At 41.4% G+C, this 26,734-nt stretch overlaps 2 protein-coding genes across 5 annotated transcripts in view; one reads left to right on the top strand and one right to left on the bottom strand.

Moving 5' to 3' along the window:
- map1ab (microtubule-associated protein 1Ab) overlaps positions 1-26,734 on the top strand; it is a 229,689-nt gene that overhangs the window by 171,463 nt on the left and 31,492 nt on the right. The gene's annotated exons all lie outside the window — the stretch shown is intronic.
- Positions 118-25,043, bottom strand: mfge8b (milk fat globule EGF and factor V/VIII domain containing b). 4 transcript variants are annotated; one of them, XM_069695395.1, is made up of 11 exons: positions 24,935-25,043; positions 15,265-15,387; positions 14,932-15,063; positions 14,074-14,106; positions 8,091-8,204; positions 7,140-7,321; positions 6,643-6,798; positions 6,156-6,300; positions 4,836-5,020; positions 4,593-4,748; positions 118-3,253 (listed from the first exon to the last, which is right to left on the bottom strand). In XM_069695395.1, the coding sequence occupies exons 1-11, from the start codon at positions 25,002-25,004 to the stop codon at positions 3,110-3,112; spliced, it is 1,440 nt and encodes a 479-aa protein (XP_069551496.1). In that variant the 5' UTR covers positions 25,005-25,043; the 3' UTR covers positions 118-3,109. The 4 variants fall into 4 exon arrangements, with proteins under 4 accessions (XP_069551496.1, XP_069551495.1, XP_069551499.1 ...); XM_069695394.1 differs by having other exon boundaries at positions 4,836-5,038; XM_069695398.1 differs by lacking the exon at positions 14,074-14,106.

The following is a 26,734-nucleotide window of genomic DNA, read 5'->3' on the forward strand; positions in this document are numbered from 1 at the left end:
ACAGCTCAAATGAATTCAGCAGTGTGATTATTAATAAACCTAAATATTGCATCCAGTAATACACGTGGAAAAAGACTTCTGTGATATTCAAGCAATTTACAGTCGATTAAACGTCAATTTTTTTTCTTAAATTTTATTTATTTATTCTTTATTTTAAAGATACAAAGGCCAAACATAAGGTCCTCTTAGAAACACAATAATGGAATAAAAAAAAAAGAAGAAGCTTCAAATCCAGTCAAAATTCTATGAGGTCAACAGTCAGTATAGCAAGAAATGAACTCATAAAAACACATCAACATCATCAACTTCTTTTTGATCAATCATAGAAAACCAGAACAGCAGGGGAACAAGATATCTATAATAACCTCAATGCTAATGAAATACAATGTCATCAATGAAGTCAAATCGGTTCAACGTAAGCTGAGCAACTCTAGTGAATAAAATTCATGCAGACGTGGATAAGAAGGGTGACTGCTTATGGAATCGTCTGCAACAATAATAAATATTGTACAGTGTTTGACACCAACATCTATCCGCGACCTCTCGGTGCCACTGCTATCCCCTCATGCATTTTTCAAGGTTCTTGAATTAATATTCATTGTTATCAAAACTAACACAGTATAATATTGCACAAGCCCATAATTCATAATTCATGGGGGTGGAAAGGTTTAGAATACTGTGACGGGGCGGCAGAAGCAGATGATACGGCGGGTCGCGTCCAGTGGAACCGTAAAAATCAGCTTTAATTTGGTTTCTCTTTTGGTGTTATCAGCTGGGCCGCAGCTTTCCACTGGAGGCAGAATGTTGGACCCAAAATAAATGATCTGCGGCAAACATTAACATCTACTAATGCAGACAGACGCCAGTACAAAAGCACTGCATACATGTCACATCTCAACACCTAACAACCGAAGCAAGGGGTTCCCTCAGATCTGTTTCAATTTTGAACAATTTTAACAAAGACACTGAACTACTACCTGTCTGTTTTCTTTCCTACAATACCACTACATATAATCATGAACAAGTCTACTGTTTGCTCTTCAATGCACAGTACAGTTGTTTTTATGTTGTTGTTGTTTCTTTTTGGTTTTTCAATATTTCAAATATCAAAACACAAACATCAAAGTGCAGTAAAAAAGTAAAACAGGGTGAACACAACTAGAAGCACAGCCAAACAAGCGTGGAAGCGTTCAGTAGCATTCACTGGACATTGGGAGCAGATCTGCTTTGACCTGAGACGATTTATGCTGCTAACCAGTTAGTAATCCACGCATCTCTTGGATCATTATGGATTTAATACTTGTGACACTGTTCACTGTAGCAAAACACTGGGATAATGTGTAATACATCGATAGGTTTTCTGCCATTCCAAGAATCCTAATCGCAATCAAAATGGATTTGAAGTGGTCCAAAGAAAGATCCAGATCTGAAGTGGTTCTGAGAATCACAGGTGGTGGGATTAAAAAAAAAAAAAAAAAAAAAAAATCAGGTTTCCATAATCATCCATTTCAAACAGACGAGACTAATTAACCATAAACTCACCCTAAATGGGACTCTTTTTTTTTTTTCTTAAATAAAGACAGGGAATTTGATACAGATCTGCTGTAGCAGCCAGTGATGTGAAAAACTGCCATAACCGTCGCGTATCAAAAAAATTTGATCAAGCAAATCAAGCTAAAATGATCTGTCAAAGGTGAAATCATTATCCAAAGAAATCTGGCTTTTTTTTTTTTTTTTTTAATTGTCCGCACACAGCAGCATGTGTAAATCTCAACGGCTATTTCCTGCAGAGCAATAAAAGGTTTTCTTTTTCTCTTTGATGCAACGATAATCTTAAACTCTTTCTGTCCTTTGTTTATAACATCTTGTCTGTCAACGAAGGCGTCTCCTCTGGCTTTTAAATCACATCTGTTTGGCTGCTTCACTCGTTCACTGACTGATTATTACGTCCCACAATGACGCAACATTTCTGATTCCTCTTTTGTTCCGTGTGTGAGATTCAGACTTTCCGTAATAAACCCGCATGCCAAAAACCTGAGGGTGTGTTGGCACTGGAGGACTTGATGGCTTTACCTTGATGTGATGCAACCCAATTTTGAATAAACTCGTAAACATGTTTTGTACAAACGACTTGTGTAAATGGAGGATTTTAACTCTACTGGGCTGAGCTGCTGCTCGCGTATGTTTAAATTAATACTTTTTTTTTTTTTACACCTTGGAGGTTAAATCTCTGGAAGAAGTCCAAACAAATGTACAAAGGGAAACATACACTGAGGATTTTACTGTCCAACAACTGCAGAGAAATATGAGGAATACTGGAGCACACACAGTGGGACACCTTGAGATGTTTGGTCTCTTATTTTTGCTTGACAAAGAAAAATGTCTTTTTAATTTTTTTATAAATTACTTTGCAGTTTTTCCAAATAAAGCACAACAAACATGTTTAGATATCAGAGTTTTAGGTCATATTTTTTTTAGGAGCTGATCCACTTTTTGGTGAATAAAAATAATCGACCAGACATCTCAAAGTATCATTTAAAGATAATATGTATTCTGTGTCTTGAGGGGAGATCAAGTTTTCGGTTAAAGTACGTGTGCAAGCGGTTTTGTGGAGCTTATGTACATCACCAGCCGTGGGTCTTGGAGGTTCAATGTTCCAGGTAGAACTGATCTAGGATCAGAATCCAGGCAGCACCAACTGATACAGCAGCAGACTTGTTACCCCTGACCTCTGGCACGGGGACCAGGGAATCACCACCTTTAATTAGGTGGGATAAGATGTGACTCCGGCTCTGCTTCTTGAAGGGATCACAGATTTGGTTCAGTTGGAAAAGATGAGTGATCGATTCAAGAAACCAAAAAGAGGATATACATGTGAACTTATCTCAAAAAGGGTCCTGGGAGCAGTGGTTAGGGGTAACAACTCCCAACTCCGACCAGCCAGGGTTCGGGTGGTAGGTGTGCTACTCTGGTGTCTGCTGCCCCCTAGGGCTGAGAGCAAGGCAGTGCAGGTGTGGCTCAGGAGGGAGAAAGGAGGGAGGAGGGAAGAGGAGGAGGAGGGAAGGAGGTAGAGAAAGGAGGAGGTGGGGGAGGTGACTGAGGGCGTTTGCTACTCATCACAGCCCAGAAGCTCAATTCGCAGAGTGATGCGCTCGTGCCAGTCCCACGGCAGGATGCGGACATATCGTCCGTAGAACGCCGGCTCAAAGATGTTCTTTTTGTGAACATTGTTGTCGCTGTTGCCTGGGAAGATCTGGACAAAGGAGGACAACCAATTAAAATCATAGCAAACAACTCGCTGCGAGAACTCAATATTTTCTTACACTTTTTGTTTCCTTTATGATTAAATACTAATGAAAAATATTGGTGTCATTTCGAGTTAAAGCCAGTTCTCCAATGATGACGGCACAGAAAGTCCTCCTGACTCACTGCAATGAGACTGTACGAGTCATTCCCGAACGTATTGAATAACACACACTGTCCCTCATTCACCCAACATCGCAGCCAGACACTACAAATTGGACATCGAACTGCTTTTTAGCTTTTCCTTTATTTAACTGCTGATGGTTATTTAAATCTTACTTACTCTTACAAATTTTAGTTGTTGGTCAACATTTGTCATTACCCTTGCTGCCGCTGTAATTAAGGAATTTCCCCTTCCTACCAACCGACCTACGTAATGCCCCATCATTTTAAAATACTTTTTTTTTTAAATTTTTATACAAACTTACAAATATTACTTAAAATGACCTGCTGTCCCTGCAAATTAAACACTCTTCATAAAGATAAATACAGTATGCGTGATGATAAACTATACATTCTGAGAGGTTAGTTCTAGTATGTAATGGGCAATGAGCTGGATGGAGCAATGTGCATACATATACAGGTATGAGAATAGTTGTAGTACGTTATTTGCTATGATGAGTTATTTTTAAGTGGAAGTTGTTTTCAGTGAAAAGCAGAAAATCTTTGAATTCACTGACTGCACAGCAGAAGTCACACAAAATAAATCGCTAGCAATTCACACAACTTCATAAACCACTGCCACATTATCCCATGAAATACAGATTGGAGTAATAAACCAAAAGTCAGCGACAAATGTTTCATGCATGAAGTCGGAGCGATTGTCAGCGTGCTACATCCTTGATTTAATGGCTGAATTTGGCTGAACACGGCTCACATCTGGCAGATCAGATGATATTTGGATGTACCGTGAATGAAAGCAAACGGGACGCTAATCAGTCCCAGTGTTTTCATGATTGGTTCCAGGCCTGTTGATGAGTACATCAAACAGTTGAACTCGCCCTCAGTTTTTTACATTTTCCTTTAAGACCACATAAATGCAAATAAATGATTTCTAAATTGATTAGCCTCAATAATGTTGATTGGTTTTATTTTCTGGTGTATTTTTCTATCATATGTATTCTTCATCCATTTAAATGCAGCATTAACATATTTCTCATACTGTTATGATGTTGTGTGCGTGCTTTTTCTATATTTTCTTTGTTTGTATTTAGATTGTTGTATTCCATAGTTACAACAACATACATAATTACTTTTCTTTTTTTTTTCCCCTTTGCTGATGAACTGACCTTGTCTGTCTTTGTGGTCTCGTCCTTCACAATGGTCCAGGCCTTTCCATCATCACTGTGGGCCACTTTGAAGGCTGCGACGAACTGGATGGAGCCAAAGTCTTTGGCCCCCTGGGTGATGATCCCAGAAATCTTCTTGGGAGACTTCAGGTCCACCTGCGGACACAGAAACATCTTTTAACAAATGCCGCGTGGAGCAAACTCAAAATCAACATGCAGCTCTGACCTGTCCTCCTCTCCTACCTGCAGCCACTCAGATCGGTTGGTGGTGGCGGCGGTCCAGGCGTTGGTCTTGCCCTGTTTGTCCAGTCGGGCGTAGTGAGGGTGCCAGGTGAAGGCCTCGATGCCCCACGTGCGGAAGGTGCTGGAGGCGGTGATCTGGCGGTTAGACACCAATCGGGACTTCATGCCCATCGGCTCTGAACAACCTGAAGTGTTTGAATACACTGTGGAGGTGAGACCAGGCCGAGAGGAGGAGACAGAGACAAAGAGGAATGGAAAGAGAGAGAAAGAAAGCATGATAGACGGGGGGGACGGACAGGAAGCGGCCGAGGTCAGCCAGTGATGTGAAGCGGCGAACAAACATGATGATGTGGAGGACAAGAGTAAACGATGCCGTATGGCACACAGGTGAATGTGCAGTTTTAGGTTTGGATGAGGTCACATTCGAATCTTATAGCAGCTTCAACTCTGTGTTTCCACCATCTGTGGTTTAAGTTGATCACACCCTCATTTGTTTTGTTTTTATAATGATTCTCCGAAGGTTTGCCGTTTACAGTATTCTCACTCTCTCTATGATTTCACATATGCAGTATGAGCATCACGTAAATCCCGAAGGTGAAACGAACTTGTGGAGCTCCGTGTATAAACTTTAAAGGCTGTAATACACTTTTTAATGAGCGTGGTTTAGTGACGCATCTGAGCATGCAGGTCAGATGGCCAGAGGGTGCATGGAAATGTTTACAGCTGTACAGCATCACCAACAGCAGCTGTTCATTTTCATCATCTTTCTCTTGAGTTGATTCACTCAATGCCATTAAGTCACTGAAAATAAAACAAAACTGTTCAAAAGAGCCACACTGGCTTGTCATGAAAGGAAAAGCAAGAAGAGACGCTTGTTGCAAGAAAGAAGACTTAAAAGAGTCAAGTATCTTATTAAACTCCTGGGTAACAATCTTTAGATGAAGATGACCAATGCATTCTGTGCACTAAAACATCTTTGACTCATTATCATCCAAAGTGCTTCAGCAAATACAATCAAAGGTTTTTGATCAAATATTTAGGGAGGATCTTGGAATTGATTAAGATAGCACACAGCTGTGTTTAAAGTTAGTCAATAGCGTGACGTCCTTTGAAATATGATCAATCACTTGGTGCATGACTGAAAATAATTAGTGAGCAAACAGATGAGCTAAATGCCAGCGGAAACAAAATGCCGAAACGCTCGTGCCTCCCTGGAGTTTGAATGTGAAGAGCTTACTTTAGTCACAAACAATCACTTTGCATCAACAGACAAGTGAGAACAATGTGCGTGCACACGGGATGTTTTCTGCGTGCGTTTACCGTTGAGTTCGCAGCCCACCAGCTCCATGCGAAGGGTGCAGGCCTTGCGACACACAACAGGAACAATGCGGATGTACTGGGCAATGATTGGAGGGTCAAACAAGGTGGTCTTGGTGCCATCGTTGTCCACGTTCCCCACAAATACCTGTGAAAGAGAGAGGCGTTAGCAAACTGGTTCGAATGTACCGTCATTTGTTCGTTTTTCAGTGATGATGATTACTGACCATCAGTAGTTTATTAAGCAGATTTATGACCCATTCTAAAGAAGCTTATCCTCAACGGTGTCACAGTAAAGTTACAGTTAAATATCTATTTGTGTGGGGTGTGCTGCTCCCTCTGGTGGTTCAATTATATCTTAACACAGAGGCATGTGCTGGGCTTGATAGATCTTTCCAGAAAAATATTTTAATATTGCATCAAGGGTCAATAAATCAGTTTAAACTGACTTATGGACTATAGTAGTGTGTTTTCTGTTGTGTCTCCTCACATTGTCCCTCCTCTGTCCCTCTCTTCTGTACATGGTGTACGTCTTGCCGTCCAGGCTGGAGGCCACCTTGAAGGCCTTGATGAACTCGGCTGTGCCCATGCGACTGGCACCCTGCGTCACGATGCCTGTAAAGCGCATCTTTCTTTGCATGTTGAGCTGGAAAAGTGGAAACACATGACAGAAAGATGGATTCCTTTCTTTTTAAAGCAAACTTGTAAAGTCGAATAAAAAAGTCATCGCAGTTATTGCCAGGATGGGAAATCATTTTTAGGTATTTGGAATAAAAGGCTCCACAACAATCAATCAAGAGGAAAAATGAATCAATCAACTTTTTCTTGTTGGAAATATATCAGTTTCAAATCTTGACGACTCAAGACCTCCACACCTAAGCGCCTCCATCTTTATCTGTCATCAGCCTTTAATCATTATTTTCCATCAACTTAATACATTTTGTGATGGCCTGTTACACTGTTAATGTACTGTATCACTGGTCTCACCTCTATCCATGGGTTCTTGTCATGTGCAGCTGCACTCCAGGCATTAACCAGTCCTTTGTTGTGGAGGCGGGCGAGCTCCGAACCCCATCGCTGCAGGCCCAGCAGGCTGTAGCGGACTGATGAGGCTGAGATCTGGGACTCAGCGATGCCTCCTCCCTCCATGCCGAGCAGAGAGATACAGCCTGAAGAAGAGAGATTGGAGAAGATTCAAGCGCCAGCTACCCACACTAATAATACAAAATTCCCATTGTAAAATAATAAGATTCAAGATTTCTGTAGCAGTAACCACATTATTTCATTAAAACATTTTTTAATTTTTTTTTAAGAAATTAAGCTTTCTAAATCTGCATTATTTTTTACTCCAGTCTAAAATTCAGTTTTATAAATATATATGTTTTATCTATTATAGCTGTAGAGAGGAGTAGTGACTGGACAATAAGATTGGAACGGATACTTATTTAACTAAATGAGATGAGTCATATACTCATCTCATTAGATAGATACACAGTTAGATAGTTAGATACACAGGGAGGAAATCAAAGTCTAATGCACACTCAGGCATATTTTGAGTGTGTGCTAAACATTCACCGGACTGTTTAAGCCACACATTCATTTAGGATACCGAGCATTGAATCAGCTTAACTGAATAAAGTATTGATTCCTCATTTGGAACAGGCTTTCTCTATGCTGCCTATTGATCATCCTAAAACCCAGCAGCTTGGCCACCCTCCAAACACTCATCTTTAGTGTCTTCCTTCAGTTGCATCTCCTTCACACACAGTGTTTCTATTACACCAGCTTTAGTGCACCAATATGTAGGCACAGCCTTTGAATATGCTGCTCAACGAACTTAAAAACACAAGTTGATAACATGATGTCTTTATTTAGCTATGTGGCCCTTACGTGAGAGCATTTTGTAATAAGAAGTTCTGGTTGGTCGGTCACACTTACGCATTTGGCAATGTTTGCCCACATAAGGGGAGGGGCAGTGGCATTTGAAATCTCCGTCCAGGTCTCGGCAGATGCCGCTGTTCTCACACGGCTGGCCGGCACAGTCGTTTACATCTACAGAGAGATTAATCACACACACACACACACACACACACACACACACACACACACACACACACACACACACACACACACACACACACACACACACACACACACACACACACACACACACACACACACACACACCACTTAGTGTAATTAAACATAATACTGGAAAACTACTCCGGTTTGAAAACAGATTACAGTTAGATGGGTGAGTGAGTTACATGTCATGCTGTAGAGACGGGGTTTGATATTTATTCAGCTGCTTTATTGAATTAATGAGGTTAACTGAGGCCAAGCCAGCAGGACTGAAACTGTAGCAGAGAGAAGGTTATTGAGAGCAGCTATTAGACAGTAAATGTAGCCTTGGTCAACGTGTGATCAATGACAAATTAGGACTAGGAAATTATGTGGTTAGGGTGTCGATTACAAAAAAGAAAGGTCCCACGAGTAAATGTGCCGAGGTGGGTGAGGGGGAATACAAGCTTTACAGAAAGAAATCCCCAAAACTCTTGATACATGTTTAAAGTAGACTAGAGGATCATGAAGGACCATGTCAGAGCAACATGTGTTACTTTGCCTGTAGTTCTTTGTATCACCTCATGATGGTGCCCTCACAAACACTATCTGTCCCACTCAGAGTCTGTAGCAGATGAGTCAGAGAGGAAAACAAATCAGCAGAATGAAATGGGAATAAACTCCTTTTCATCTCTCACCCACAAGCTCTGTCAGTGTGACTAACCCAAGCTTTGAACATGCTCTATATTGACCACATTCACAGGGAAGAAGGCATAAATTTAGATTGCGCAGATGAATGCACACCAAAAGGGGAAAACTCAGTCCATCTCTAAAGCTTTAGTCATCAGTGGATGTAATTATGGAAGAAACGCACGCAAGCAAGCGAGGCACACCAATGTAATATTTCTAACTAACAAACACACACACATGGCAGCATCTCCCTGCCCACATGTTCTCTCTATAATTAACTCTGTGTCCAAACATTCATTTTCACCCATCACAGGAGGAATATAGTAATTCTGAAATGTCCATCCGCAAACTCTGGATACGAGTTCCACAGTCATGACATCTGGCTTCAGGAGCCCAATCGAAATCACATTAAACAGACTATCTAAAGCTCCGGCTGCAGCTGAATATTTTAAACATCAAGCTGTTTCCACGTCATACTTATTAGGCTTCTATGATCAACCGTGAAACTATCTAATAGCATTTATCTCTGTCGAGATCCAAATATGCTCTTATATTCATAATATCAGAGCAGCTTCAGGTTCCACTGCAAGATTTGATATTTTTTTTGACGCACTAAGATTTAACTTCGTAAGTGTTCCAAGTTACAGAATCAGAAACAAGTGAGTGAAACACAAGGTTATTACAAACTAAAAGAAATGTGTAAAATTATTGTGGAGTATCTATTTGGCTAATATTAAGACTCCTGGTTCATAAGAGAATATAAATAGTATGATCCACCAGAAAAAGGTAACAGTTAAAAGTTCTTCTTCTATGTTTAATTTCTTTAAGTGTAGTTTAAATCAGACAGCTGTTTTTTTTTTGTTTTTTTTTAATAGATTACAAATATTTGTTATTTATTGGCTGTAAAGAATGTAAAGGTTGGTTCACAGGCTGACTGGGCAAAAACTGTCTATCTAGTGGCATTACCGGCAATGAGTCAAAGACCAGACCTTAGACAACCCTGAGACCTGAGACCTGAGATCAGTCACTGATCACAGACGAACAAAAACTTTGGTGGAGTCCTGAAGTGCGTCAGCTGGTGGCCTTCTCTCCTGTAAGAGGATTGAGCACCAGGAGGACCACAGCTTGGTCAGCTCCAGGCTTTAATCCATTTATCTGACAACTGGGGGAGGGAAAGAAGAAGGGAGGGAGGGAGGGAGTAATGAAGGGAAAAACATCACTGGAAAAGGTGGAGGAACAAGTGGATGACTTTCACGTGTTGCGTAGAGATGACGCAGGGGAATAACTCAAAAAATATGACTGACATCTTCTAATCTCTGTATTTCATGGTAGCCACTATCAGCACACTGTCGGCATACACAGTACATATAGATCCTGGGGGGGTGGAGCATGTGCTAGTCTAATGCCTGTATCCAATGAACCCTATCACTTCTAACTGAAACAGCACACTACCACAATATTTAGAGGGTCAATATCTGCTTCAGCATGAAGCGAAAACCTCTAAAAAAAAAAATCTCATGTGCCGTGTTTGAAACGTGACCCTGATCGATGCACAAAGCTATGTGCATCCAGGATCTGGTGCCAGTCTGCCTGCGTTACTGCCTGAGAAGAGTGGATGGTGTCTCTCAGTGTGTTATGTTCTACATATCTCGGTGTGAGACCTAAGTCCACAAGGTGCCCAGACTGAGCTATGAAAAGTGAACCATCTGTGATTTTTATGGTTTGATAACAACACATCTTTACAAAGCCAAAAAGTGCTAACTTGCATGAGGGTTGAATCTACCGGTATAAAGTAACAAAACATTTGTCCTCCAAATATATATTCTCCAGTATTATATTAAGCCAAAAAACAAACTTCCACCTTTAATGATGAAAAAAATTGCGAAAATGTTGACTGCTGCACTGGAGCAAAGTTAGTCTTTTTTTTTTTTTTTTTTTACATAAAATGAAAAAATTACATATCTTTAAATCGACATTCATGCCGTTGGCATGGTACAATAACCAGGGAGGTGCTCTTAACCACAATGGCGTTATTAATTAAGGCTGAAAAGGTTCCCAGATGTTATTTTCTGTGCATGGTGGACTGGACTGGCAGCAGCAGACCAGGGAGTGCCAGTAGAACCCAGAATAGCTCTGATTGGGTTCAGTCTGCTGGAGGTTCGCTCCGAGATGAAACTTCTGATGTCATAAAGTATATTTACCCAGCGCATTATCTAAAGCGGTGTCTCTGAGCGCTCACTCTAAATAGATCAGACATGCAGATATCCGATCCCGAGCGCTGCTAAATAATAGCTGTGCTTCTAAAAAAAATAATGTCTGCAGCATTTTAAAATCTATTTTATTGCATGTTTGAAGTTGGAACTGCATATTTATTATTACTGTGACATCAGCTTACCTTAACTTTAAATTTGCAACAACAAACATAGATTTCCTTCATGTTAGAAGGTATATTTTGTTTCTTTTTCTGACAACAGATGTACATAAGAGACAACCAGAGCATTGTAGTCAGAGAGATAAAGTGTCATCTAATTGACAAGGTCATGACTTCATGTCATTGTGGCTTAAATGAAAAAAAAGGAAAGGATGGAATGTCCATGGACTTCCCCCTGCTGAATGTCAAGACTCAACATCATATTATGGTTATATAATAACACAGACGTGGTTATTGTAGTTTCTGAGGGATCTCAAAAACTCCCCACAGCTTTGTGGTCAAAACAAAAGAACTTCAAAATAAACAATACTTTTATACTATCATAACTATGAGTGACTAGAATTCTGCTGAAAAAGAAAAAAACATACTTTCTAAATGACAAATGAATGATTTAAGAAATGATTTAACTGAATTGTTTCATAATTTCCTAGTTTAGCAGACTTTGAAATTCAAAACTAAACAAACTGTTGACCGACCAATAAACTGCTCAAAGCAGACAATCGTGAACCAGTAAGTGCATCCCGGCTTAGTCAAATCCATGACAGCACAGACACACACAAATATACAGTAGAGAGACACACACACACACACACACACACACACACACACACACACACACACACACACACACACACACACACACACACACACACACACACACACACACACACACACACACACAGTATTCCATTGGGGGCATGATGCCCAGTCTGCCCACACACCCACATCCTGGGTGGAGCTGAAAACTCTCCCAAAACAACTGAGAAATCAGCAGACTCATACACACTCCCTTTGGTGACATCCAAGAAGTCAAAATAACTATTTTAATCTGGTCTGAAGTCCTGAGATTTACAGAATATAAGCAACAAAATGACTCCTTCTTCCCTCACTGTTTCCATCCATCTGCTGGCCTGTCTCTCTCTCTCTCTCTCTCTCTCTCTCTGTCTGTCTGTCTCTCTCTCTCTCTCTCTCTCTCTCTCTCTCTCTCTCTCTGTCTGTCTCTCTGCATCTCCTTATTTGAGCACCCCCTGCCTCCCCCCCACATACACACTCCTTCTCTGCAACCCATAAAGGCTTTTAGGCCAATTTGACAGGACAGTCAGAAGTGCTGCAGTCAGACCTGAGTAGTGAGTGTGACATTGTCAGGAGGGCAGACTTAATTCACTGTTCCGCCTCCATGTTCACTTTTTCGCCCAGCAACAGTAGCAGCGCTGACGCTGCTTGCGCTCAGCGTGGAGCGCCACTTTTTGTTGGCTCCACTGGCGCGAGGGATGAACCATGTGTGTACGAGTATGCTAAACAGTCTGTATATGAGATCATGAGCTGTGTGTGGTTGTTCATGTGGGATGCGCAGCGCACACGTGATTAAGCTTTTTCCAATAGAGGTTGTCTTCTTCCCTTCATCTGTTTCTCAGAGGATTTTGAGCTCTTTAAGGGGAAATGTATTCAGCAATGAAATAATACATTTAAACTACATAATGAAAAATGATTTTTGAACTTCTTTCACATAGGTGAATGCAAACTATGAAAGGGATTGGATTGTGCCATTTTCTACCCTTTATTATATCTTCTCCTTCTTTACTATTTCTATTAATAGTTTTCTAGATGCACTGATTTGTGTGAGAACATCGACATCTGGCTCCAGTCTGCCCCTACCTACATGACAGGCTTCAAGTTTGGCTAATTTCGTCTCCAATCACTGGCTCCCGTACAACCTCACAGTTTTAGCAGCGAGAGGGCTGTGACATTTCTGAATATTTCATATCTTAAATCTCCGTCTTAAAATGTCTTTCTCAATACACGCTCGAACATGTGAAGTGAGTGTGAGGATGTGGCTGAATGTTTAACTTTACTACGCCTCCCTGGGTTTTCTACAAGCCGTCTCCTTCTCTTTCAGACAAACCATAGGTGCCGGCTGCAATGATACTTACCCCTTGCCCACACACACACACACACACACACACACACATATATATATATATATATATATATACACAAATTAGAGAGCACTTGAACTGTCACAACAGCCATAAGTAGCTGTAAAAGGAGGGAGACCTTCCTGACCCAGAAGTCCTCAGGAGGGTTCTCATAAACCAAAACGGTCAAATAAATCCCCCTCATCATTATCCTTGATGCATGATGTAATTAGTGTAAAGGCCTGCTGTGCAGAGGACTCTTTCTCTGGCAGCTACGCTAACATTACATTGCCAAATGACTTGTGAATGTGTGGATTTTTGATAAGCTTTGATTTCAGGGGTAAAAGAAAACATAAACAAATGACTTGGCTATATATTTTGAAATGTGTATGTTTACAGCATAATTATACTCTGGGGATAATAGATTTAATAGAATTATAATTTTTAGAATAACGAAACCCTACTGTCAGGGTGGGTAAACTGATAGGAAGGAGTCGTGTCTAATGCTGACATGATCTCACTGCCGTTTTTTGTTGCTGGCCTTGACTCAAAAACAACTCCTTTTTTCTGAGTTAGAGATAGTGCTGAACTCAGCAGATCTATGTCTGTGTGTGTGTGTGTGTGTGTGTGTGTGTGTGTGTGTGTGTGTGTGTGTGTGTGTGTGTGTGTGTGTGTGTGTGTGTGTGTGTGTGTGTGTGTGTGTGTGTGTGTGTGTGTGTGTTCTTGAATTGCTCAGCCTCCGCATGCAACCAGGAGAACACAGAGAGCACCTGGATTCCAGAAGGAAAAGAGACAACATCGCAGTAAACAGTACCACAGTTACCTTTTTTTGCACTTAAATCTGCCCCTTGGACACCTAGGATAAAAAGGCACACATGAGCAAACACAAAATACACTTTAGGCTCTTTCAAAAGTCCTTCTTGATTCTTGCTAAAACAGTTCCTTGTGAATACTTGGCCACTGTTATTCCTCTGCCTTCTCGTGCAAACAGTAGCCATCTGTCTCTGTGTGCGGGGCTGGAGGCCGTCGGAGGAGAGCAACACATGTTCCCACCGTTGTTGCTTCCTTCGCTCACACTGACCCCGACTGAACCGACCTGGTCTGGGTGACGTATGAAAGAAGCTCCAATAAGGACGGCAGCTGTCTGTCTGGTGGCCAGCACTCACAGCAGCAGCAGCTGTCTCCGTGTTAGTGTGTCACGTTACGAAGATAAACGGGGACCTCATTACACCCGCTAATTAATTGCATTGGAACGTATGTTTACAGTTGGTTAAAAAAAAAAGAAAAGGCGACTGGCATATCAGCGGCACTTTTCATTTGATTGCTGCTGTAGTTGAAAATAGTCATAATGTACTGTAGCAATTAGACACAAAAGTGGGGAAGTTTTCCTGAAATAATCAAGATTCATAATTGTGGTTTTAGTACCTCGACTAATATTCATTCGTAGGAGTAAAAAAAACAACATTTATTTGTGCTATATGATGGCACCTTAGATATGCCCTTTGATCTTGTTTCAGTACTTATTAATCAGGAGCCTTTATTTCATGCGTTCATTACACTACAGCAGCACTACAAGATCTAGAAAATGGCGTGCCAAAATGATCCCACATCAGTAATATAAACACAGACACCTTTTGAATAGGTATTGTCATGCTTGTGCTACTAAGGAACACAGACTTACTGTTCTGGCAGTGAACTCCGTCGAAGCCCGGCTGGCATTTGCAGACGTACTCGCTGAAGACGTCACCTCGGCGGGATTGGCCGGTCACCTGGCAGATGGCATCATGCTTGCATGGGTTGGGGTTGCACGGCCCTTTTAAATGAGAGAAAAACACACACACACAGGAAGAAGGGAAGGGGGCGGTGTTTAAAGTTTAAAAGAGATTAAGCAGTAATGTAATGTAACCCGTTAGGATTTTTCTCTAAATTTGGGACAGGGCCGAGGTTGATTTGTAGAATTATTAGAAAATGCCATTCCAAAGTTTTGTGACTTTGACTCAGAGGCACGGCCTACCGGTCTCAGTCTCATTGCAGGTTTCTCCAGAGAAGCCATCGGGGCAGATGCAGATGAATGGAGCCCCCGTCCCGGTCACACAGGTTCCGCCATTACTGCACACATTCACCTCACAGTAATCACCTGCAGACAAGAAGGGGAAGTGACAAATGAAGCACTGCAATGCATTTAAACAGACAACAGTAAGCTACACTAAAAATAGCAGAGACTGGCTGCGAATTCTGTTTGAACCCAAATGTGGTTTATATTCTTCATTTCACATTCCAAAATGCTGATTACTTATTATTTCCTGTCTGTGAATCTGATATTTCCAGGCTGGTGTTCAGGACAGGAAGAGGGCGATCAAATACTGGAGCAGTTGTGACTTGGAAGAAGATTTGGCTTTTTCTCCTCGGTTATACTGTGTTTTAGTCCATTTTTAGTTCCTTGTGCAACTTTTTAGCATTAAAGACATTTTTCTGAGGTTTCTCAATAAGAGCAAAACGCTTTCTTTTTTGTTTCTTTTTTTTAAAGCAATGGCTAAAATGATGTTGTCATTCATTATTAAGTTTTTCCACTCTGCTCTCTTGCTGTGCTGCTGAATGAAGAGTAAACAGCCTGCTGCAGGTTGGATGTAATGGTCTGAACAGCTGAGTAAGCCATCACTACATTGTAAACACAACACAAATGCTACTGGATGCTTCTACCGGCGTGCAACTGCTGCCTGTCCTGAACCTGACAATCTGGCATCTCTGTGGGCACGAGGGAAATCACGTCTGCTAGCGCTGTTTGGAGAAAAAAATAAAAATAAAAAAATAAACCAAAAAGGTATGTCGTGGTTTTCAAAAGCATGAAGACTGAATGAGGTATGATTTACTGTTGAAGAGTTTTACTCGGGAAAAAAAAAAAAAAAAAACATCTGCTGTTTGTAAACTGACAATGTTGCTTACAAAATAATAACTCGTACAAATTGGAAACTCAGTGATGTTTAAATTAGGTGGCACAGATCCTGACTAAACAGAAGGTTTTAGACAAGCTTTAAACAATAAACAATATATAATTTGATTTTTGTGAACATGGGTACGTAGCATTTTGGAAATCAACTTTTTAAATCATATCCTTATGTATCCATTTTGACACTTTGAATAATATGGAAGAAGTAAATAATTGGGAGTCCTTTAACAGCCAAGAAGACGAGGACGGCTTTTCCAAGCCAGCCCTTATCATTTAGATAATTGTGAAGGAAATTGAGGTTGGACCCCAAGTGTGAAATTGGTGGTTTGAGCACCACAGTGTCTGCCATAGAGGCTAAAAAAGGGGCTCTGAGCCCGTTTTTTAGTGTTCTGGGGGGGGGCAAACTTCTTCCTTCCTCAAACAGAACAGACTCATGGGAGCAGAATAATATTTATTTAAGCCTTCTACAGTAAAGAAAAGGGGCCTTTTAGTTGTGCTGAGGGTATAATTCCCAGAAGCCTCAAGGCCACAGCTGAAAATGGCATTTGGAAGAGACTTTTAAACTTATCGTGCATCTGTGTCCCGGTTCTTACTCGATCTTCAAAAGCACTCAAGGATGAGAGTCCTCCGAGTCATTTATTCAGTGCAAACTCAAGCCAACAATAGTGCAGCAATAGAGGTGTTCAAAGAGAGACAAAGGCTTAAAAATAGATGAAGTCACAAATGAACAGAGAGTAATTTGTGGATTACAGCTCTATTTTTAATTTGTAATGTACAAAATGTTGAACCTATTTATTATTCATTAGAAATCAAGGAGATGTCGGGTACATTTGCATGATATTTCCTGAGAGAGAAGGAGGGAAGTCAAAGGAAGAGATCCACTTTGCAAACATCCTGTTTGGCTGTTTACTCATGAACTCCCCTTCTCATGGATGTCGAGTGTTATCAGTGCAGTATACGGTATCACCACCCTCAAGTGCTTTTTCACATCTTGTGGGATTCTCAGGCAACAGGCTTGCCTGGCAGCGCCTACACATCCAAAAGTTATAGCCTGCTTATCTTTGGGAATGAACACAACCTCCCTTTATACACTGGAAGACAGTTCCCATCAGGAAAGCTTCTCGGTGCCAAAAAAAAATAACAATCCTGAACAGATCATTTGAAAGTTTATATTTTACTGGAACAATCTGACCGATGTTGACAAATAAGATACTAATAAAAGAAGAATTTGACAGATGCTCCACTTAGACTGAGGGGTAATTTAGCCGGGAGCCTGCCCGGGTTTATTGAGGAAATTAAATTAGTGCTGCATCGGTCAAGGTGGTCTGCCAAAAGACAGTAGTCAAACCACCAGAGCCTCTACTGCTACTGCTACTAAAAGCCACATTTGTCAAGAATCAGGTGGAAATCACTTCTTTTTTTTTTTCTCCTATTCACAGTATACCTGAAATACAATGAAAATGTAACGGTCACATGGCGCACACTCAACGAAATGTGACTGAATTTAAGCAGTTCAAATGGATAGGTCATCATACAACACGTGACACAATTCCACCACATTACCCTGAAGCTCCGGGACTGTTTCAGCTAAACCATAGTTCACACCAGCTGACAGACAGTTTCACTCCCAGATAAGCATGCGTTTATATTTCAAAGTGAAATCTCTGGCTGTAGTTTCAGTTCAGTTTATTGAGCAATAAAGAGAAAAAGAAAATAGGCTTTCATTTCACCGATTATAACCAACCCAAAAAGGGATGTTTAAAAGGGATGTAAAAACGCAAACAAATTCTGCGGTGGTGAGGTATCAGTAGATCTAACTCAAAAACATACAGTTTTTGTAACTTTGGGTGTAACTTTTGGGTATTTAAGACACTGCAGCTGCTGATAAAATGAAATCCCTCAAATGATCCACATATTTATGCATTCAAAAACACATTAAGTCCAAGGACTGGTTGTCCACGGGTCTTTCTGCGTTCTACATGGGCCTCAAAAGGTTACAGTAGCATTGAGTCACTGTATCCCTTTGTTATAACAAACGCGTTGCAAACAAGCCTCGGCGTGTTGACGCTGCCTGATTTGTTTTTTTATTAAATGTGGGAAAGAACTTGTGAACAGTATATTTCCAAAAAACAACATATCAGTTAACGGTTTTCATCATATAAACGCAGTCTTCTGTAAAAAAAAATAAATAAATAAATAAAAAAATCTTGATAACTACTACGGCTATGAGTCATACAGTCATATGAGGATACAGACACAAATACATGTATTTTGCAGGACTCAATAAATGTAGTAAAAACACATTTAATACACGTGTTGTCAAAAGCACTAGACGAGGTGCCCCGCGTCGTCCCAGTGACAAGACTAGAAAGGTATTTGGAGTTTTGTTTGGCAGGAAAAGCCAATTTCCACAAGGCATTGTGCTTTTCTCACTCCTTATGAGTCACGGTCTGTGCCTTTCCCATGATGCCTCACGCCAAGAATGAGGTTAAAGTACCAGTCATAAAAACACACAGCAGTTAAAGCCGGTTTAACGTAACGATTCAGTCCCGAATGAAACCCAACGAGAACGAGAGCAAGTGATTGTCTCAGACCTTATAGCACCGCAGCAGAGATCGTCGGGCTGTGCAGCAATAAAGATTCAAACGCAAAGATTTCCTTAAAAATAAATTGAGGTATTAGGAGGTACCCGAGTATCAATGACAGCAACGACTCGGTGTAGATCATAAAGCGGCCTTGGACCGACGTAATCGCCAAACTATTTATCTATTTTTTTCGTTCCTCTGGACGTTTGTTTAACAGCTCGGCTTTGATGAAGCTTTAATAAGGCCCTTATCCTCGCCGGTTGCAGTGACTGGCATTTTTGCTGCGGTTGGGTTTGGCGTGAGTGACCGTGTAAAGTCTTGCGTTTACTTCTCGGGAACAAAACGAGAGGCAGCAGAACACACGCCGCATGTTTCCTGTCGGAGCTGCACCGAAGAAGCCGTCGTGAAAAGCTCGCCGGCGACCCGAGTAACCGCGCTCTGCCTGCTCACCGTATTAGAGCGCAGGTGAACAGACAAATAAGCCTTTTAACAGAGGCTCAGCGGGCATCGCAACAACGGAGGAAGACGACACCGGACCGCATGTAAGGACAAGAAATCGTTTCAGGGCCGTGTGCCGTGAATGAGGGTGAAGGCGGAGGAGCCATTTCAGGACATATGGGGAGGGGATGGACCATTTCAGGACATATGGGGAGGGGGTAGACCATTTCAGGACATATGGGGAGGGGGTAGACCATTTCAGGACATATGGGGAGGGGGTAGACCATTTCAGGACACTTCATGCTGATGATGTTAGAGAAACAGCAAATGGTTCACAGAGGCAAAATAAAATCTTGGAATAAAAAAAAATTTAAAAAAAAAAAAAAATCGCCTTGACAATAGTGAGCAGGCGAAACATTATTTCTGGAGGTTACTTATTTATTTTTATTTTTTTAGAGGGTTTACTGCAAAAAATCCTGCTTATTTGCTGCATACAGAAAAATACATTAATACCTGTGGGCAAAAACCTTTTGAGCTATCAAAGATGACATGGAGAATATATATGTATATAATAATATAATACACTTGGACAGTTTAAAAGGGCTTTGAAGGAATCAGCTTAATAAATGGATCTATGGAAGGAGATAGACTTGTTTTAAATTGCTTTCAAAGTCAAAGATGGAACGACATATATCAGCTACATACCCGCTTGTTGTGTAGTGACTATATAAATGCACAGGAAAGGATATGTGTGAATAGAAATGTAATTTTGAATGACATAGATAAGAGTGCAGCACAGTGAGCACCTGAGTTACACATGTTTTGGGAAAGAAAAAAAAAAAAAAATGAAGGCAAAATTTGATTTGCGCTTTTGGGCTCAAATTTAAGGTCCGTGGTTAAAAAAAATAAAATAAAAAATGGCTGAATGTGCTTCGACCAGTGGCCGCAACAACACGTGGAACGCAGGTGCTGATGTAAATCAAGATGATGCGACTTCAAATACTCGCAAAAGTTATCGCTTCCCCTGCATCGTACGCGTCGCCGTACCGCGTTCGTTCTGGAACTTTCTGATTGCGCCTCGCAGACAGTTAAAAAACAAAAAAACGACATGCACATCCGTGCCTTTTAACGCATGCTTGTAAAGTACGCGCACTCGTACGTACTTAAACTCATCTATGCCATCTTCAGCGTGGTATTTGACTGAGGGCTACAATAGCAAGAGGGTAAGAAACTTGTATTAACGCAGGCCCTCCCTCCAACGGGGGAATCTGCAGCCAGACAGAAGTCATTTCAACTGTGGACTGACCGAGTGAATGATGGTGAATGTGAAGTGTGTGATGGCTCCGTTGTTGAGGTCCGACAGGTCAGAGGTAAGGGAGGCCAACGGTGGTTTGATGTTGTCCGTCGGCGAACAGTGTAACGAGCCGATGTGGCCGGCTGTGTCATCGTAGCAGGAAATGCAGCGAAGCACTCCCATATAATTCAATACACAATATTACACAGAGAAACCCAACAATTCAACAATTCCCACAAAAGCTAGGAGGGAAAAAAAAAACTCCTCTTGAAGGGAGAAAAACCTCCAACAGAGGGAAGAAAAACTCCCTCTTAACAGGAAGAAACCTCCGACAGAACCAGGCTCAGAGGTGGGCGGCCATCTGCCTCGACGAAGACATACTGTACAAAATATAATATATAGTAATATATAGTACGCGTGCGTGCGCCAGTGCCCATATCTGATGTGTCCTGAGGCCTGCTTTCTGCTCCGTCATGCACACACGGGGACGCTGGGACATCAACTCTAGGCTTGCAGGCGAGTGAGGGAACTCGGTGTTCCAGAAAGCAAAGGAAAGACGCTTACGTCACACTCAAATGTCCAGCTCGTGTTAAAACTGTTGTAGATGAAGTCGTAGCTCAAGTCTAGTAAAAAAAAAAAAAAAATGGCCTGAGACCTGTAGTGTTTATCTAGTCTGACGGCAGACCGCTGCCAAAATGCAGAACTGAGTGTGGGAGGTGTGAGGAGAAGGGAACCTGAAGCTGATTTATCAAAGGAACGGTTCCTTCGATAACCAAACCTTCGACTGCAGCTGCAGGCCAGTTCACTGTAATCTGTAATCGCGACCGTAGAACGGGGCGAACTGCTGACGCTCCAAAACGACGAAGGCCAGACACTAAAACAAAATACACACAAGAGTCACGCGCAACGAAGAAAACAACAAGCTTTTCTCTGAAGTACGGTAACTATTAACAGAGCTGGGAACGGTGTCACAGCAACAGCAGTGTAGACTGAATGGCGTTAAAGCTTTACGTCAACACTGGACTCATTCGCCCGTTTTTGTTCTGATCACATGAACATAAAGATTTTGTGTGAACGTCTCCAGTTCTTGGATTCAAGGACCGTCAATTTTCTCAGTTTAACGGTTTAGCTCACAAGACGGTGTGTAAAATATTCACCGTGGCTGATTGGAAAGTGGGACGACAGACACTAATGAAGTGGCCCAAATTAGAAAACACTCCATATTGCAATGAAACATTGATTAAGGAAGCTATTCAAAATTCAGATGGAATAAAAAGAGCCTTTCCTGTCCCGAGGGGATCGGATGGGAAAAGTAATAATAAAGTCATCAGTGCTGAAGAATGCAGCAGCCTGAAGGGAAAACCCAACACAGGCAGATGGTACGGAAGAGCTCAATTTAACAATGGAACACACAAACTCCCTTCACACATTCATAAATGATTCTGACACAAGAACTGACGGTGTTATTATCGAGGCAGAAAAATCGACTTTGCTGCTAACAAATATTTTCCTTATCAAATAATCGGCCCTTCAATTTATGGATTAAATGCCATTTGATCAGTCAATGGTTTATTGGCTATTCGCTTCAGCTCTAATCCATTCTTTGGTTCGGATGTCCCAGAGTTTCATGTCTGATACTAATAGTATTCAACGTTTAATGAATTTTCTAAAGAGTGAGTCGCAGCAGCTGTTCAGCAATAAGCGGAATCTTATCAGTGACAAGATGCAATGTAAGAATTAATAAAAGCTATAAGTCATCCATCAAAATCCTCTAAAGAACTCTATTAAATTCCCAGTTGATATGCGAGATATATATTAAGGCCAATAACTACCTAATATATAAACATTTGCATCTCAAACCCACAATGTGCACCAATTTCACAAAAAAGTGTTCATACACCTGCCTGCATTGCAAAAATGACACACACACACACACACACACACACACACACACACACACACACACACACACACACACACACACTCAAAGCCAGAGAATTGGTCCAGCGTGTGGCTATTTTTAGCCCTGGTTCACTCAGCTACCCTAAGTGGTCTTGTTGTGAGAAAAGACTGCCTCAGCCCTGACACAGAACACCATTATCCACTTCTCTCCCCTCAGCAGCAAACGCACAAGAAAAGCAAGCGACAACCTGCTGAATTGAATCTAATCATCTAATGAGGGCGGAAATATCCCCTCAGCTCTGATTATGCCCTGTAAACGTTTTGCATAACACAGCAGCAACAAGTCCCCATACTACTGCTGCTCCTCCTCCTCACACACACACACACACACACACACACACACACACACACACACACACACACACACACACACACACACACACACACACACACACACACACACACAGTGTGGAAAGGTCTCAGTGAGCACTGTTGTGGGTGGGAGTTCATTGGCACGTCTGTGTCGGCGGCTGCAACCGGAAAAATGACTCAACATTGTGGTCAGGGTAACCACACCTTATTCTCCCCGGCTGTCCCATCCCCGAGAGTTGACGAAGAGACGTGCTTCATGGGATGCCCTCTACTATTCTACGAGGCTGCACGAATGTTTGCATTTTACTTCAAACAAAAAAAGGTAAAAAAAAATTTTTTTAAATAAAAAGTACAACATCCAACGTCCAACATTTATGCAATGATGCACCACGGAAATGTCCAGACTCAATGTGTTCCTCTATAGGTTTTGCTGACTGTGTACTTTTCCTTAACACCCACCTATCTTGAACTTTGTCACGGTAACCAAGCAGAAAATGTGAAGAAACCTTACATTTTTACTTCTCGTTAAACACGCTCTATGTTACTGCGAACAGCGAACGTTGGGGCTTGGTGTCCACGGACAGGAAAAGATAAGGTGGCCTGGATTGCTCCGTCGTCTCGGAGGAAGATGTTGTTCTTGTACCAGCTGAACATAATGTGGAACTCACCGCTCTCTCACGTCATGTTCGTCAGCGTGAATAAGAACAGATGTCCCCCGTTGTCTTTTGCTGGTTTTCTGTGCTCGTTCATTTGACTGCGTTGTGAGCCCATTTGCAGATGCCGAGTTAAACTTACAGAAAAAGAAGACTCGACTTGATGCTCTTTGTTTAACAGAAATAGAAAAACATTCCAAATATAAGTTGAGTATGATAGTTTTAGGGTGTCAGTCATTCATTTTGCATTCATCTCCAAACTGTAATGTCCAGTTGTCTGTAATGAAGTCACAGACGTGCGTGTGAAACCTGCAGCATCAACAGAAGCACTGGAAACCACAGGAACACCACTCAGGGGACGCAGTGAATAATTGAAGTATTTTGACCTCAAGTGATAAGCAAAATGTTAGACATACTTAAAATACATGCAGTATCATATGATCTATGTACTTTATCTATTTTATGATACGCTTGCCTGCCCATTTTCAAATAAATCTGTGAAGGAAAGACCTCTGATACGGTGCATTCATCCCTGAGGGGGACACGTCAACGGCTGATTGTTTGTCAACAGAAAAAGGGTCAAAAGTCCAGATGTTTTATGGGACAAGAAAACACGACGTCTTTTTTACGCACACTAACCCGAGTCATTTTAGCCCTTTGTCAATAAGCAAAGAGTGGAAGGAACATTTTTTAAATTTGGAAAATACATCATCCTTCCATGGAAAGCTCTTGTGTGACATGTGATTTATTTCCTTTAGTGTGTGAGCAGAAATGGAGGCAGTGGAGTCTGGACATTTTACCTTTTGTACATTGGCCTAAATGTGTTTGATGCATGGAAATGCAAACAAAGCCAGGCGCCAATGACCTGAAGTTAACACGGGACAAGTATAATAGCCAGGCTGAATGCGTCGTGCTTCTTAAAGGGGGTCACTGCACAACATTGCCTTTAAGGCATCGATACTTTCTGACATAAGACAGATCAGTAAAACCTACAAAAAAATATATATATTTAAAAACACGCTGATACATCCCCTCATAAGGAGTCATTATTTTGACTTTTCATAATTGTGATGGCCCTTTACGTACAACTCAATCATCCTCCAGTTTCACAACAACACAGAGTCTCACTCTCCACATTCCCACACGTCCTGTCCACTTATTCAAGGATCGCTTGAACTTCTGCACCTACAAATGCTCACCGCTCCGTCACTTCGGTGATGAATCGACGGTGCCACTTGTGCCAGGCTGTGATTAACTCATCACGTACCGGACACACCTAGCGAATAAATAAAGCACCACGGTGGCAAGCGGACCAACTATTACATTTCCGCAAAGTACATTTAAAAAGAGAGAGAAAGCACACGGAGAGAGGGGTCAACTTTAAAGAGCAACATCCACCAGCACGTCGGTCCGGGGACGTTAACGGCGGCGGTTTGAACTGTAAACAACAACAACAACAACAACAAACAAACAAAAAAACAGAGGCAACTTACCGTTCACCCCAAACACCAGGCAAGCTGTGAAAAGTTGGAGCCAGAAGAATAAACGCGTGTGCTCCTTCATAGCTGCCGTTGTTGTGTGTCGTTAATCAGCTGTAGTGCGTTAGTTGCAGTTGGAGTACAGTGACGCTCTGGACGCTGTTGCTGCGGTAGCTCGAGCTCGAGCGGCTCTCCACTCCCAGGCAGCAGGCGTGGAGAGGGAGCACGTGCGCCTCAGGTCTTAGCCAATCGTTGCATGGCATTTAATTGTAACTCCGCCCCCCCCCCTCATTCCCTCAGAGAGCAGTAAATTACCCTGGAAACAAATTAAACTTTTAAGACTAATGCGCTCTATTAAATTCAACAACTTCATTAAGATCTTGAGGGAATTTATAATCGCTCCCCGATTTTGGCAGTTTCACTCACATAGAACCAATGACCAAAATGATTGTTTCTTTGTATATTTCTTTATTTATATATATATATATAAAGTTTAAATAGCTTACAAGAACCTTGTGAAAGGTATAATGTGCTCATGTTTTGCACTTCAGATGACCTGTTGGAAAATAGGCCTCCTGTTTTGTTTTTTCCTATAGGCTACATGCAAACATATCAATTTAAGTATGTCTATATGTAAATCAAGATTTTATCTAGTGATGAACAAGGGGTATGATTCAGTGGCAGTGAGCAACAACCCTGGGGTCCCATAGCCCAAGACATCCAAAGAACCCCAATGTGTTTCAGTTAGTGGAGTGTTTTTTGGGCATTGTAAATTATATTGTATTTTTTTTTACAATTACAGGCTCAATAAAAGCAAGTGCCAAATTCATCTAGCAACGATGATAAAGGTGAAGAGATAAATAAAGGTTTTTTTTAATTTTAAGTGACATAAATCAAGTTTGCTTTATTCAAAATTGTTCACCCATTGAAATAGTCTCCCAAGAAGTGCAATTTTTTTTTCTACCACCTTTTGTCTCAATCAGCTAATTAGGACTGAATTGATATGTATTCATTCTGCTTAATCTAATCAAACAAGCTACGTGGTTACGTGAATGTAGCTTTGGACCATAGTGTCATTTCTTGATGGAGCCGCATAGATACAATGCCAGTCTGTTCTTGAAAAGTTCTGGGAAAATTCCCATGATGGCACCATGCATGAAATCCGCCTCTGAAATGCAGATTAAGGCTAATGTTTCATTGTATGAAGCCAAAAGGTTCATCTGTGGGCGTTTCTTCAGCTGAGATCCAGCAGCGGGTCAGAGTTGATTTTTGTGCGGGTAGAGTGAGTGGGCGAGGCGAAGAATTGTTTTTAATGGGTGTTAGTCTGTGAGCCATGGCCAATAGTGTCAGACTCTTTCAGTCTCCGAGTTTTCACCTCACTTCTCTTGCATGAGTATGATTCACAGGAGGTTTTTCATCTTGCTCTAAATCTGAAAGACAAACACGAACTAAATATAACTACAACTTTAGAGGATAGGATACCAACATATTAGCCTAGAGATTCTTTTTCAGGCTCTCATCTTTACAATTTTTTTTCCTGCTGCTAACAATGGCATACATTCAACAATAGCAGCAACAATATTCACAGATGAACTCTACACAGTGATTGGCAGGGTGAAACTAACCCATCTGTAGCCTAGTAACAAGCTAGAGTAATTTAAATGCAGCTTATATGATCTCACACTTGCTCAAATACAAAGGAGGGAGGCTGCTGCACTTTGACGATCCTTTTTCAACACATCTTTATGCTGTGTTTGTCTCTTTTTTCTCATGTACGGGTAGATCAAATACAGTTCAAAATACAGTGATGGATGT

This window comes from Brachyistius frenatus, unplaced genomic scaffold (assembly GCF_029030835.1).
Source record: "Brachyistius frenatus isolate BFR_SWC_R1_liver_20210118 unplaced genomic scaffold, ASM2903083v1 Contig_19, whole genome shotgun sequence".
In the NCBI taxonomy this organism is placed as follows: domain Eukaryota; kingdom Metazoa; phylum Chordata; class Actinopteri; family Embiotocidae; genus Brachyistius; species Brachyistius frenatus.